We start from the raw sequence: 15,629 nt of genomic DNA on the forward strand, positions 1-15,629 counted from the left end.
ATTATTACTACTACTATTATTATTTTAAAAAGATATCATACTTGGAAGGGTAAATCTGTGGTGGGGAGAACTGGTGTGTTTGTCTTGGGCTGAAACCACTGCTTCCAATTGCTGCACCAAGGAGAAAAGAAAGCATACAGAAGTGTAAATACACACACCAAAGATAAATATTATTTTTCCTAATAGAATTTCAGAGTATTAACAAGATTTTAATTAAATTCAAATATCATTGATACCTTAGATAGAAAATAATATTTTATGAGGAACTGTACAAGAATGCTTAACATTAAAATCTTGACTGCAAATCTCAAATACTAAACTGCCCCTTTGTACCAACTCCTGAGCCATAGTTTATTCTTTGGTTGCACACAGGCAACATTTTCAATGCAAACAACCTATTTCCTAATGGAAACATTTTCCTTTATATTTTGAAAGGATTGTTGATATCTCAAGTGCAACATTTTATTAACTTTTAGAATTTTTAAGACCTACATTTTATGAAGGAGCTTTATGCGTGCCTTTATTGAAAACATATGGCTTGTTTCAGAGCACGCGCCTCTTTTTAAGAAAAAATAATTCCTCATACAGACGATGCATTACCTTATTACACTTCTATTTTCTTCCACCTTATCTGCTGTCTAAAATGCTTTCAGACCTTCGAGTCAGTATTGCATCCCATTCCTGTCGGCATTTCTGGGTGCTGCTCAGAGCCTGGCGGCTGTGCTGACCTACTCTGCTCGGGGTGGTATTTTTGGGAGCCCTTCCCTCTCTGGTTACTGTCTGGGTGTCACTTCTCCTCTAGGTCCCAAGGTGGGCTTGGAAGCCTTTGCCAGGAAAGGGTCAGCAGCAGGTTATGAGACTACTGTAAAATCAGACAGCCCGAGAAACAACAGGCCTTATTGCTAAGTACCTGGAAATAAACAAGGCACGCATAATTACTCCTCCACCAGCTACCCCTTTCCTGGCCAGCTACAGGGAAAATCCATCATCTTTACACTCTGGGAGGGAAGCAGGGACACCCCTTCTGTGCCTTCCACACCCGATAATTTTTCTTTTCTGAGGCCTGTGAGGCTGCAGACATGCCAAATGTTACAGTCTGACCTTTAGTCAGATCACCACAGATGTATGTAGCTACTATTAGCTACACACTGTATTTTCTTCTTCCAGAGAATAAAATACCTTAGAAACCTTTCTTTGGGCTTTCAGACTTGATGCTTTCATACTCAGCACCCTGTGCAGAAAACGGAGGCTGTGACAAGACCAGGAATGGGCTGGCTATTAGGAGTCTGACCGATTGCGAGATATCCAATTTTGCTACTATGGAAATGTAATCCCACAATATATTATTAGGTAATTTTTTAATTTGATTTGCACCATAAAATCGATGTGCTAGAAATACCACAGTTAGTCCTCAGGTGTGGGAAACTGAGCAAACACCTGAGGTTATTCTCACAGTTTTTGTATCCTGTATGTCGGAAGCTAAAATGCATCTGGCTTCCAAAAAGAAAAGAAGCCTGACAAAAGAATGAATACCTTGGTAATAATAAATTACAATAAATGAGGAAGACCTACCCCTCAATTACAATGATAATCACAGAGGCATGTAAGGTTACTCACAAAAAACAAAAAGTAATTAATCTGGGCCAGAAATACTCCCTAGTGAGACTTCCACCGAAGACACCAATGGACATTAATAAGCCTGATACTGTGATGCTCCTTACTTGGGGAAAACTCCTGTTTACTTAGACTAAAATGAACAGAAATAGTCATAAACTGGAAAGTCCAAAAGGCTTTTTAAGAGATGTGTACAGGTTTAGACCACATGGGTTAAGAAAATAATAAATTAAAAATACTGAACATAAAATTTTTGTTTATTCCTTACCTGATCCTGAGAAATTGTCTAAAGACCCGTCTGTGGTAGTAGTAGTAGCAATCTCACTGCTGTTCATTGGTTCTGTTTTAACTATAGAAATACAAACAGAAGATATTCTATATGCTCCCAATATTCTTACATGCGCATGCACACAGACTCACTACAGATACAAACTCAATAAAACAAAAATCTGCCAAAAATATTCTAAACCATGGCTATCAATATTTTGCATTTTATGTATTTGTGCATACAAACAATGCAAAATACTGGAAGCTATGATTTACACATAAATATAAGATGATCAAGAAGGTTATTCCTGTCCCCAAGGAATAAGAGCCACTGTAACAAACCACAAGTCCCCATGCAACTCTCTGCACCTGTCCTGATTCCTCTTAATCCTCCAGACCCAACAATGAGGATCCACATTTAAATCAGGTCACACAGCATTTACACGCTTGAAAGACAGCAAATTGAATAAGACAAAGAAGAAAATAATTTTTAAATTATTTTTGCTGAGGGCTGTTGAAATTTTGTTTCCACTTAAATAAATTTTCAGAGGAAAATAAGGAATTTGTGTTGAAGAATAACACTGTCTCATGACGGATTCCTCCTCTCAAAATAAAAACCAACTTTTTACTCCACAACCCTGAATAAACAAAGGGGATACAGTCCTCACCAAATACTTCAAAGAATGCTTTTACATTTTATTCTCTCTGCACCCACAACACAACGCAGCTGCCTGAGAGTAGAAAAGAAAGACACCAGAAGATTATCTCCTGGCTTATTCTGATTAATGATCATAATTAATAATAAATTAATGATTTTTTAATAAAGCTTCAAGTAAATAAACTATTTCCTTTTATGTTATTCCAGTGCAAACACTGCAATGTTTGGATCAGGACAGTATCCTGATCCAAAGAGGAAGGACAGGTCTGACCTGGTATGAATGTAAAATAGGCACAATAGCTACTTCCAGAGAGTTAGAACATCATGGCAATCCCTCAAATCCATTTTTACACACCTGGCTCTTGGGGTTACAGCACACCAAAAGCAGCTGAGGATGATGTTTCAGAAAACAACAGAGCTGATCTCACTATCAACAGCCCCCCTTTTGCTCTTGTTGACACATACAGAGATGCCACTTCCCACGCGCCAGCGCTGCTGCATAGCTGACCTTTCAGCGAGGCAGTTCTGTAACACTGCTGAGAGCTAATCTGAGAAAACCAAGGTAAACTGCATGCCCTTTGACATGTAAAGCCTCAGTGCCATCATACATGCATACATGTGTGCCTGTGTGTCTGTCTATACATGTGTGTTCAGGAATTACAACCATCATCAGTAGGAACCCTTTGGTATCATGTTTGGAAAAGGTGAGGCAGAGGGACTTCCCTCTTTTCACAAAAGACCTTTCTTCTCATTGCCAATCCATATTCTTATTTCTGCATGTCTATTTCCTTCACCAAGCCTCCTCCATGGGATTTGTAAGAAATCTCTCAAGATTTTATTAATTGTCCATTATTTTCTTTTGACTCTCATGCAGGATTTTTGTCTGAGAACTTGGGAGAGAAACGCTTAGCTGCACACAAAACTCTGCTATGTCTGCATTAACAAGCAGTGCAGCCCAGTTAGAAAAGTTTCATGAAGTGAAATGGTTGGTGCAGAGGGTCCAGTGTCCATAGTTTAGGCTTTTTTGAGAGGGGTTATTCAGCTTGAGAACATTAGCCTCACTTCTGCAAAGCAGCTTTTTTTAAACAAGTGAAATCCAAGAGACTCCCCAGGGGGAACTAATGTGGTAAGAATAGGTGGCCGTGAGGTTCATTTCAAAAGTGCACTCATGATCTGATCCATAATTCTAATACAAAGGTATTTCTTAAAAATACAGCATATAAGTTATCCACCATCCATTAAGTGACTAAATACTGGAAGTCTAACACACAGACACAATGAAATATTTATTGCAAAGTGTCTATCACAAGTAATTTTTCAGAAACTACCAGACTTTTACAGCATGTTCTGTACATGCTTTTACAGTATGTTCTGCAGTTTGTCAATCCAGATACAAAAAATTATAGCATTTACATTATCTTCTGCTTTTTCTTAGAAGATTATCACAGCCACATTTTACAGTCAGACCCATACCTCTCTCACAGACTACTACAAGTTTCCCCAGCCTTCTGAACCTAATTTCCATAATGCAATTATATTTTTGGAAATAATGAAAGATGCTTTCCTCTCCAGCTGCTATCTGTGGTTGGGGAAAAGAGAGGAAGACAAGACAGAACAACCTAACTTGGAGTAAAAGGTGGAAGTTTTCAGTATGTGCTTTCTCCAAGCTCTATTGGAGAGATGCTTAGAGGAGTGGAGCACCTCCCCTGCAAGGAAAGGCTAAGAGATTAGGGATTGTTGGGCCTGAAAAAGAAAAGGCTTTGGGGTGACCTAACCATGGCCTTCCAGTACCTGAAGGGAGCCAAAAGAAAGATGCAGAAGGACCTTTTACCATTTAAGAAGATGTAGTGACAGGAAAAGGGTGAATAGATCCAAAGGGGAAGAGAATAGGTTTAGATTAGATATCAGGAAGAAAACCTTTACTCTGAGGACAGTGAGGCACAGGAACAGGTTGCCCACAGGAGCTGTGGCTGCCCCATTGCTGGGAATGTTCAAGGCCAGGTTGGATGGGCCTCTGAACACTTATCTGGATCCTTGTTCAAGATGCTATTTTCAGAAAAACGTCATCAAAATGGAATTTCTGTTTCTATGACTAATGAGCAATATTTCTGTGCAACATAGTTTATAACTGAATGCTGTTTACTAGACAAGCTACTTTTGAAGATACAGGAAAACATATGAAATACAATGCAGTGCCTTCTTCTTGGGAATGAATCTATTTGCTGACTGAGGTGCTTAGCAATTTTTCATAAAAACTTTATGTCTTCTCTCTCAGCTGTTATATCTCCTGAATATAAGAACAGGATATAGAAAAGGATGCTCCCATTATTCCTATCTGGATACCCATTGCTTGGGTGATAATAAATGTACCCTATCATGCTGTCTTTAGAAACAACCACAACCTTAATGAACCTTTGTGTCACAGGTAGTTGGGAATTTAATAAAGACAAATAGGTACTGAAAAGCTCTCCACTCCCCAAGCACTTCAATCAAAATAACTGAAAATTACTGCAGATTTCCTTCTATCAGCCTAGGCACATTTAAGGGGATGGAATCTTGATATACAAAGAAATAAACAGAGAAGAACAGCCTGGGTTTACCTGTTGGAAATATTTACATGCATTCTTACTGCAAATGAAGGTCTCTTGTTTGTCCAAAGCAAAAACTGACCTGCAATGGAGCATATTTCACCTCAGAATCATGGGGAAAGAGAACTACAAAGGGACTGCCTAAGTATACAAGTCTCACAGTCTATCCCAGCAGCGCATCAGTCATCCATGTCTACAATGAGAGACATATGGAGTTATCCAAGGGAATCAGTCTTTGGACAGCCACAGATCTAGCCCTGCCACATGCTGCTTATGGGTCTTTTGGATTTCAGCTCCTCACATTTTCCATGGCAATTAACATTTCTGCAACACATCCTAAGCTTTCACAGGATGACACTGGGAAATGAGTGGGAACATTGCCACATCTAGACAGCACACATTGCAAGCTTGCCAGTAACTGCTACCACCATGCCCAGTGGTGGCAGAGACAGTGGAAAGTGACACAAGAAAGTTCCCATTTCTGCTGCTCCTTTATCAAACTCGACTTTTACAGAGGTGCAGAATCATCAGACTTGAATTCTAGAGACAGACTCTGATTCAGCAATGTACTACTAAGTTTTAGTGTCACCCAAATCACTCATGTAATAAAACAGATTATCAATAAGAACTTCAAGAAGACTAATTTCTTCTTAATCTGCTGCAAAAATCCAATGCTTATTTAGAACTAGTGATTTAGATTTGGTTTATATACAAAGCAGCTTAAGAAACTATGTCAACAAAGATATTTTTCCTCCTTATTTTTTGTTTCTAGAAATTTGTGAGATTCTAAACAGATTTAAAAAGAAACTGTGTAAGAAAACAACACACAGAACAATAGAAAAAATAGAAATAGCAGATAATAGCACAAGTGATATCTTAGAGAAAAAAAGCACAAAAATTCAGAGATATTACAAGTGCTGAACCAATGGTGTATTGATTGTCAAAATTTTTCCTCTAAAGGAATTCAGAGACTGCAAGCGCAATGTGCCCTGTTTTGTCAGCTGTATAGCAAAAGGTGGTTAAAAATTACTTACATGGCAGTTTCTGAACTCCACTGAGAGAGAAAACTTCAGACCAGAACCCACAGGTTCATGTGGTTCATTGGCCAAGTAACAACTTTCTGAGTTCACAGCTTGTCATGCAGTTCCTGGTATATATATCAGTAAAGAGTGTCACAAGGAATGAGATGCTGGCTATCTTAAATATGGGTTTAGAGAACTAATATTTGGCCACTCATAACATAGAAATTGTAGGAATACCTCATAAAGATTGCACCTTCAAGCATGCAAAAAGTAAGGTTGTTAAATATCTTTTAGAACTTGCTTTTTTACGTTAAAAACATATAAGGCTTGCTCTACTGAACTCATCTTTGCTAACAGCTATGCCATATACATTAAATCAGAATAGAAATACTGCAAACATGCCTGACTTATTAAAGTGGTTTCAATTTTACAGTTTTAAGACTGAATTAACACTATAATGTTATATTTTTTGTATTATATAAATAAGTGGGCAAAATGAAATTATTCCTGGCTGACAGCTCTCAGTGTTCATGGGCTGCAAAGACACTCAACAAAGTAAGTCTGGTGGTTAAGTTTGGTTGTAGACATACATAAAAATACAATCTCTTGCCCTATTTTGGCTTGTCTCATCTTTAAATAATACTAGTAACTAAACACCATATAAATCTTGATTAAGTACTTTCTGTATCAATTGCTATTCACACACTGTTTTGCTTGATACCATCCTCTCTCTGTACTCACTAGAAGCCCAAAGTTCACCTGGAAGCTTAAAGATAATTGTTACTAACATAACAAAAATTCTACCTTGAACCTCTCAGCTGATGATATTTTCCATTATTTTACTCAAACACTCTTTTTGTAGTGAAGAATCTTGCAATTATAAAAAGGTTACAGGTTACTCAATTATACTAATTCCTATCCAGGATATTATTGTCTCTTTCTATCACAGATTATCAAACCATCAGCTTCTAACCCTGAAGCCTGATAAACTTGTCACTGCTTCTCAAAGCAGAGAACTCTTCCTGAATCTCATTGTCTGGAAACTACCAGAAGGTAATTTCCAGCTTAAATTTTTGTATAGTTTTCAAAGAAAGTCCCTGCTCAAAGCAGCACATTCTAGTTCAAGCCCAGACTGTTTCCTGCTTTCCTCTCCTCTGATGTGAGAGGCTTCAAAACTTCTGCAGTATTTGGGCTGTGGCTAAAATTTAGGTTTCACCACATACACCCCCATGGCCCTCATCTTCCTCTTACGTTATGCATTACAGGTGAAAGAGCTTTAATGTCCTTTTACCTGCTCATCTAGTAGTAAAAACCTCAAATTTACAAAGAATGGTGTCACTGCTACAGTGCAAAATCAAAAAGAAAATCCAAAAACATCTGGATAGATATAAGGTTTGACAGTATTTGTAGCTGCTAAGCAAGATTCTATTTGGATATTTATCTGACAAGTACAGGCATGGGTTAAAATTCATTGCAGCTGGGAGATGAGAGTATCTGAGCCAAGCTAAGGTTCTTATCCCTTCACACTCACATGTCCAATTATACCAAATGTTTGTATCTCCTCACTGCAAATGGAGGCAGCATATATCCAAAACAAATCCTTTTAGAGGTGTCATGGACTATCTATTTCCATTTTTTCCTTTCCTCTTCTGAATTGGGAATCTGACCATGCACGTGTTTAACAGTTTGCAGTGTTCACAGTATTCATATTCTGTAACCAAAGCCAGACAGAATGACCACAAAACACCACAGGCCAGCTGTTAAGGGCAAAGAAGGTTGTCTTCATTACCCTCTGGGAACATGAGGGCCTTCAAGTGAACAAGAAAGCAGCATGGAGAAGTCAAGCCTGCTCTGCCATTTAGGTGTACAAGACACAAGACTAAATCATGAAGACAAAAGCACAACGGCAAAGCAGGTAGGAAGTTTTCATAAATGGGAAATAATATGCTCTGCATGTGGCCAAGGTCCGAACTGCAGGACTGACAGACTTTAAGCCAAATTCACCTGGACAAAGAAGGATAGTGCTAGCTTTCAGCCAGCACCACCAGCAGCAAATTCCCTAGCTTGTTCCATCAAAGCTGGTGGCACAGGTACTTCACTCACCGACCAGGGGTCAGATGATGCAGTCAACCCTGAAGTGTAACCAAGTTTCATACCTTTTTATCTACTTGGGACAAGCAAAACCCATCAGAAGATTATGAGATGCAAATGTAAATGCTAAATCATCAAGTCACAGGTCTGAAGTTGCTAAGGCTCTTCAAATACCACCCCATTAAGGTGTGATCTTTGACTGAGCTGTTCTGCGTCTGTTCCTTGGAGTTTCTGCAGGTGCACAGGGACAGCAGGGGCTGCATTTCCTTCTCATTTATATTACTGGCCAGGCATATGACATATGACATTTCATATGACATTTGTGTATGGAATCGCACAACTGTGCACGCAAGAGTGTAACAGGCTGGTCCCACTGGAAAGACACCACAACTAGAACGATGTGTTGCTGCTACAGTTTTCGGTAAAGGAGTGGACATCCTCACAGGGCCTTGAAATCCCACAGCCTGTGTGCCACCACTGAGCACGTGGAGCTCCAAGACCCTCAGACACACTCAGGCTGCTTTCACACCATGCTTCATCCACAGTCTGAAATAGCATATGCTGTGAACACGTATATAAGAAGCTTGCAAAAATAAAATACATTAAAGCAATGGTGCTTCCAAGATGTTCCTGGTTTTTTTAGAGCAATTTGTCATTTGGAGTATTTTGTTTCCCTCAAATGCCTGCGGGAACCAGTATTGCTATTAACTTATCATTTAAATGAGGTCCTTTCTCTCAGGAAAAACTTATGGAGGAAACCAAAATAGAGAATCTTTCAAGAACAGATGCACATACATACAGAAAAGAAAGTACATAAATATTTATTAGCCGGTCTCCTCCCCAAGACCTTGCAACAGGAGTTGCTTGACTGAGTCAGCAGAGAAGTGGACAAGCCATTTCACTGGCCAAGTACCTATGAAAGAGGAATAATAGAGCATTATGCTGCATGTGCTCAGAACAGAAAGAAAGACTATTGGGAAAGCAGGAGAATAAAAGCCCAGGTAAGACAAAGAGTCTGGAAGGAAGCCAATGTAACAGAGCAAAGGAAAAAAGGTGAAGAGCAGGGAAGAAAGGATAGTCCAAGTCAGCCTCTTGCCTTCACATAAGCCACCTGTATCTCATTTTTATCCTCCAGAAGTGACATCAGAGGGTTGAACATTCTTACTAGCCTCTATAGACCCCCATCTTGCTTTTGGGAGCCCAGGACCTCTGCAATTTTTGCCTCTGGCAATACAAAAGTCCTATTGCTCTCTTCTGGGACGAGTAAAGAAGTCAGCATCCACAGCTCTTGATGCTAATATCCTACTGAAAGGCAAATATCACATCTACCTTTAGTAAGCTATTATTTCAGGATGTTTAAAAACGGAGGTACCAATTACAGGTTTCCTACTATCAAGCTCCTTATTGCAAACACACATATAGAAACTTCAGAGTACATAATTAGCAGAAACTCCAGAAATGAGTAATTAAAACATATGGGAATCCAAGCATCACCAAAAGAAGCATCATTTTGTCTGATTACCATCAACTACCACTACTTTGCATCCCAAAGCACACAAAAATATGAAAAATATAAAAAATAGGAATAAATTAAAAATAATTCACTGCCAAAGTGAACTGCTTAATTGCAATACTGGAAGACTATTTTGAGTGCTACAAATTATTGCTAGAATTACAAGAAATATAATTTATAGAAATATAATTTACTTCCTGAAATCTACATCATGTGCCATAACAACAACAAGCTCTACTCTCTCTATAGATTTCAACACCTGATTCCCCCATTGCTTTAGGAAATATTGCAAAAATTTTTTTCTCCATTCTGTAATACTGCAACTTGACAGCAAACATACCACACAGTACTGCCTTTTGAAACCCTGAAGATAGATTTATGTTCACCAGACTTAAAACAACCTTTCTAATGGCCACACATCAGATAGTCTCGTAGTGGAGAGTTTTGACTGCCTTTGTGTGAGATCTCATTCTCATGTTGCAGCAGGTACTTAAAGAGTGAGAATCATTTTTTTTTCCAAAGGAATTTTGATGTCCAACTCCCTTTGAAGCCTCCCTTCCTATGTATCTTTGAAAATCTGATCTTCAATTTGTTATCCATTTTCTCTTCCCACTTCATATGACAATGCCTTCCCTCCTTCCTTCTTGAACACTCAGACAAAAGGGCAGTAGCAGGTCTGTACTCCTTAAATGAATGAAGTGCAGTTGTTCAGAAAGTCACAGCTCCTTCTCCCAGTCCTCATCTATTCTTTTCCTTTCCAGTTGCATAAAACATCATCATGATGGGCCACAGGCTTCTGTTTCTCACTGTATGCCATCCATCAGATTTGATTTACATGCTTAAGATAAAAGTAAAGATCACCATAGGCAGAAACTGGATGCAGTTGTCTGCTATGGAAAACAGATTTCCTACTCCTTTCAAATTTACTGATTACTCACGGCCTTTCCCTCTAAAGGGTATCTACCAAAGTAGGCACTGGTGTTCGAATAGCCACCAGCTGTCTGATAAAACTTAATGAATGGCAATTTTATGAGCTTCTGTTGTTATTGTTCCTTTAACTCCTTCAGTATCAACCCACCATGGCAATTCACTGACAAAGGAAGATTGGAGATAAGGCACAATTATGAACATTTTGATCCCTACTCCAACATTTTTTTAAGAGATTTGCTCAGGCAAGTCATACAGGACTATAATTTTTATGGTGTCCAGTGTCTGCTCTTTTCTACAATAGAGGTATTTTGTGGAAATACACTTAAAGAAAACATGGAAACTTCAAATATTTTACTATTTATATAATCAGCATCACATTGGCATACTAGGACTGATTTTTCTGAGTGCCTTTAGTGAGACGTTTTAGGATTACTCCTCTGCATTTGATCCTGGGAAATTTCTGTCTGGTCAAGGTCTATAATTTCCTTGTTACTTCCCCATCAGTGAAGACCATGCTGCCTGGCCAAGAGAAGATTTTTTCTCAATCAAAGTGAAATTAAGCACACAAAGAGTTATTATATATAAGCTGCATGTAGAGATTAAATTCAGACTCAATCGCACAACTAAATCCCCATTCAGTGCTTTGAAAACTTACAGCTAAGTGTGGAGCTAAAAACATTAGCTAACAAACTGAGCTATCTTCCAACCACATCCTCTTGCAGAAAAACATCAATAGAAGACAAGTCTGAAAATGTGCCTTAGAGGAATTAATGAACATTTGTTTGAAATGCAGCCATTTCACTTTGGGACAGGTATTTTTTTTTCCTTCTTCTTTTTTCTTCCCCTCTCCTCATCTAGTGAACATATCCTGCGCTTCAGGGTATGGAAACCTGTCAAAATCACACCCATAGTCAAATCAAATTTAACATATCTTTACAAGATATTTATAACATGCAAATACCTAGAGGCCCTGTTTCTCGGTCTCATGAAGATCTCTTTTGCTAGAGAAGGAGGGTTCTTTCATGTTAGTGAGAATGTGTGCATGGCAGACTAGAAGCTAGTTTCACATATTATATTTGACATGTGAAGCTTCAGCAATCCTCATCTCCACCCCATGTGCAACAAGCAAGCAAACCACACTGCAGCATCTAAAAGGAGGTATTTGGCGAGCCCTTACAACCACATCCTTACAATCAGCCACTTGTGTCTCAGCAGGATTCTGCTTCAAGGATCCCAGAAAAAAAAATTTTAATTCACCCTTCATTAAAAAAAATAGGAAACTCTTGCTTCATTCACTCCAATTTTCTTAAGTCTCTTTAGCAGCTCAAGGAGCCTAACAAAACATTTTCTCAAGATAAAACTGATTAGCAGTAAAAATTCCACCTTCAGATTCTTAGGCATCTGCTTCACTCACAAATTTTGTCTCTTGGCACATATCTCACTCAGAAATAAATTATTCTACTGGTTTCTTTGAAAAACTTTTCCTTATTTGTCACTTAAGAGCAATCAGAGACAGGAATTTTCAAATCAGAAAGCTTAGAGCAGAACCGCCAAGCACAAGCTATCTCTGGGGACACTTTTGGAACACCATGGGAACAAGCATGCTGAGTGCCCACGCCTGCTGCGCCCACTGCAGCACCCAAACCTGAGGGGCTCTGTGTGCTAGGGCTGAGCAACCAGTCTGCAGTGCTGAGCAGGGTCATGTCACCTGAGGGAAAAGGGCAAACAAAAGAAAACCGTTTGGCTTCATCTCACGAGGCAAACATGTAGTGCAAGTTAGAGCTTTCTGGGTAGAAATCACTGCAAATTCCTTCAAAATGTACAATTCTAGTGTCAGATAAATAAGTTACCACGGTTTAAATTACTTTTTTCAATAAACTCTAATACGTACCTAGAAGTCAGGATATTATTTCCAGAATTATTTTCTAGCTGAGGTCAGTGCATTAACAGATAGATAGCATATATACCTAATTTCCTGACAAAGTAATATTTAGCATTTCTCAGAGCGTATGCACACATCACTACATGTTGAACAAAAAGTCAAGTCAGATGATGAACATCTTTCAGTGTTTTAAGGAACTCCCCTCTTTTTGTGCTACAAAAGAACCTTCAAGTTATATAGAAGGTAGAAAAGCTCATGAAGTTTGCAACAAAGGTTTCTGTGAGCTAGAGGAACTTTAATTTGAAAGGGCAATTTTATTGTGTAACAAAAGTGGTGTATACCTGGTAATATGATATAAATATATAACATTATTTTTTTAAAGGAAGAAGACTCATTTATGAACATAATATTTTTCTGCTTAAACTACATGAGCACAGTAAGCAATTTATTTATATTTTACAACACTATTTTTTTTCAAATGGCTTACTATTTGATTGCAGCAATACTTTTACAGCAATAGCAAAAAGTAAATTATACACAAGTCTGGCACAAATTCCTGTTAATCTGATAACCCATAAACCGTCCCCACTACCAAAGACTCCAATTAGAATGAATAACAGAGATGCTTGGGGATATGAGGGAGGGGGAACAACATTTGGTTGATTGACATGTGCCTTCCTGGAAAAATGCAATGCATGTCCATAATCCTAAAGAGTCTGACAGCACTACTATGACCCAGTCCTTAGGAAAAAAAAAAGGGATATCTTTGCTACAGCAGTTGTTTACCTATACATTTATACTGAACAGCAATACTGGAGCTGCGTGACTCTCTTTTCTAGTAATGCATTAAGTCTCTGTTCACACAGCCAGCCAAATGTCATGTGTGATCTTTCCCACTATTGCCATAGAAATGCTACAGGAAAGAGCATTTTTTGCTGCTTGTTGTATAAACCCTTCTGTGTTTCATTATATGTATTATTATATGTATTATAGATGTATTATATTACTGGCAAAGCTGTTAGGTTGTTCTGTTGTTAGTATTCTACTGAGAATAAACATAACTTATCAACTGCCTGACTGCTTCTTGAGAAATAGGTATCAGTTTACTCCATTGAATTACTACACCTGTTTGAATTTTGGCCACTCCACCAGAGCAGCAAGCTAGCCTGAGGAACTTTCAACACTCAGTTTTATTAGCCTACTTGACAAAATTCTCATAGCCTTAGGAGCTTGCAAAAAGTGAGAACATAAAGTAATACCAAAATAGTAAAAAAGGCCAAAAAATTGCATTTTGTACTATGGCAGTTGTAAACACTTCTTTCTCTCATCAGTAACTTCCTTTTTAGTTTTTTGACTTTTTTTAAAATTTAAGCTCTGCACATACAACCTTCTCAGTCCATTCAAACTTCATGAAAGAAACATAAACCTGTAATGAAAGCTATTGCTGAAACTTGATAATAGTAACTACTGATAAACATTGAACATTGCTTTTATGTACCATATGAATAAACACAGAACACCTAAAATAGTAAAACTTGTATAGCTTGCTGACTGCAAGAACACCAAAGCAACAAGGAGAAAAAACAAATTATGAAACACTAAAAAAAAAGGATGGCTCACCTTCTGTGCCATTGGGTGTCATGGAATTATTATTTATATGGGAGTTATCAAGTTTTGGACCACTGGGGGATTCACTACTACCACTTAGTCGTCTATGTGGGCTGGCTAGATCCTGCATTTCCATAGACCTGAAAACAAGATGCAACTATTTTTAGTGACATAAGTCAACATGAATTACAGAGCAAATGCCTTTATGAGATGCAGCCAGCTATTTATCAGCATCCCAGAAACACTTAGTAAAAAATTAACTACTTCTCCCAACTCGATCTTTTCCAGTGCTTAACTCATGTTGTAGCCCTACACATGACTGAACAGCTACTGTAATTATTTTTGCAGCTTGTAACTGAATAAAATTTAGATTCCAAGTACCGTACTTCAAAAACTGTGATCTTGTATTTTCAAAAATTTTAATCCTGTATTTTTTTTTTACAAAGATGTAATCTTGTATTTTTAAAATACATGCAAAGATGGAATCACCAATATATGAAGACATATATTCTCTTAACAACAAATTAACACTGCTTTTTCAAGATTTACCACTCAGTGGCAATATAATGGGCCTCCAAACCAAATAAAACACTTGAAGCAATTGTGGAAACCTATCATCTACTGACAGGGAATGAGATATTCCTGATGTATGTGTTTACTCTGGCAAACTACTTAATTGTTCCTCTGTTTCCTTTGAAACAAATGCAGCATTAAAACATTATTATGTCTGCTCACTTGTTTGCTTTGTGGATTACACAAAGCGTGCCCAATTGAAAAGGGATATGACCGACATACAGTGAACCCATATAGGCGTTAGTGTGCCTTAGCACTCTGCTGTATCTCAGCAGCTGTCGCTTAGGCAAAATGAGAAAAGAGCAGTTCTGATCTAAAGCAAAAAATTAAACGTTTAAGCAGCACAAAAGCAGATGAATATTTCAGATTTGTGCTTTCAATAGCCTTATATTAAAAGGCCAACAGCCATTACCCCCGTGACAGATCCCTTGGTTGATGTTGGGACTTATGACTGAAGTGCCCTATTCTTTCTCTCCTTTATACCTAAAACTTTTGATATTATTATTTGATGTACTCATTCTAAGTAATTGCTCCCAGTAGGAATTTCATAGGTTAGTGTGCCTCCAAGGCATTTGAACCGGTAATTTTTCAGTTTAAAAGAAATGCTTAGGCTCTTTTAAAGACTCTTAAAATTATATATAAAGTTACTACTGCAGTAGTGGTATAAATATCCTTAAGCCTAAATGTCATTTCAAGCACAAAGCTTTAATATTTTAACAGAAATTTTATCACAGGTTCTGAACATAGATCATTAATTTAATATTTCTTTACCTAAACTAATCCACACAAAAAGAAGAAGGTGATACTGCAATGAGTTCGAAATGTCAGTATTGAGTATAAACTCAATTTAGTGAAAAAGTTACGTGCTCCTGGTTTACAGACT

The 15,629-nt window shown here is 37.9% G+C and overlaps 1 protein-coding gene across 9 annotated transcripts in view; it reads right to left on the reverse strand.

The window, feature by feature from the left end:
* The window catches only part of EYA1 (EYA transcriptional coactivator and phosphatase 1), a 148,913-nt gene that overhangs the window by 69,755 nt on the left and 63,529 nt on the right, over positions 1–15,629 (reverse strand). For 6 of the 9 annotated variants that reach the window (XM_085053021.1, XM_085053022.1, XM_085053020.1 and 3 more), the window contains exons 3-6: positions 14,186–14,313; positions 12,329–12,391; positions 1,883–1,963; positions 42–111 (exon numbers count right to left, since the gene is read on the reverse strand). In XM_085053021.1, coding sequence (XP_084909147.1) covers positions 42–111; positions 1,883–1,963; positions 12,329–12,391; positions 14,186–14,313 — 342 coding nt within the window. The remainder of the gene's footprint in view (positions 1–41; positions 112–1,882; positions 1,964–12,328; positions 12,392–14,185; positions 14,314–15,629) is intronic. The other 3 variants (XM_085053025.1, XM_085053024.1, XM_085053023.1) reach the window with 1 other exon arrangement.

Source organism: Lichenostomus cassidix, chromosome 2 (assembly GCF_008360975.1).
Source record: "Lichenostomus cassidix isolate B80296 chromosome 2, HeHo_3.0, whole genome shotgun sequence".
Classification (NCBI taxonomy): Eukaryota; Metazoa; Chordata; class Aves; order Passeriformes; family Meliphagidae; genus Lichenostomus; species Lichenostomus cassidix.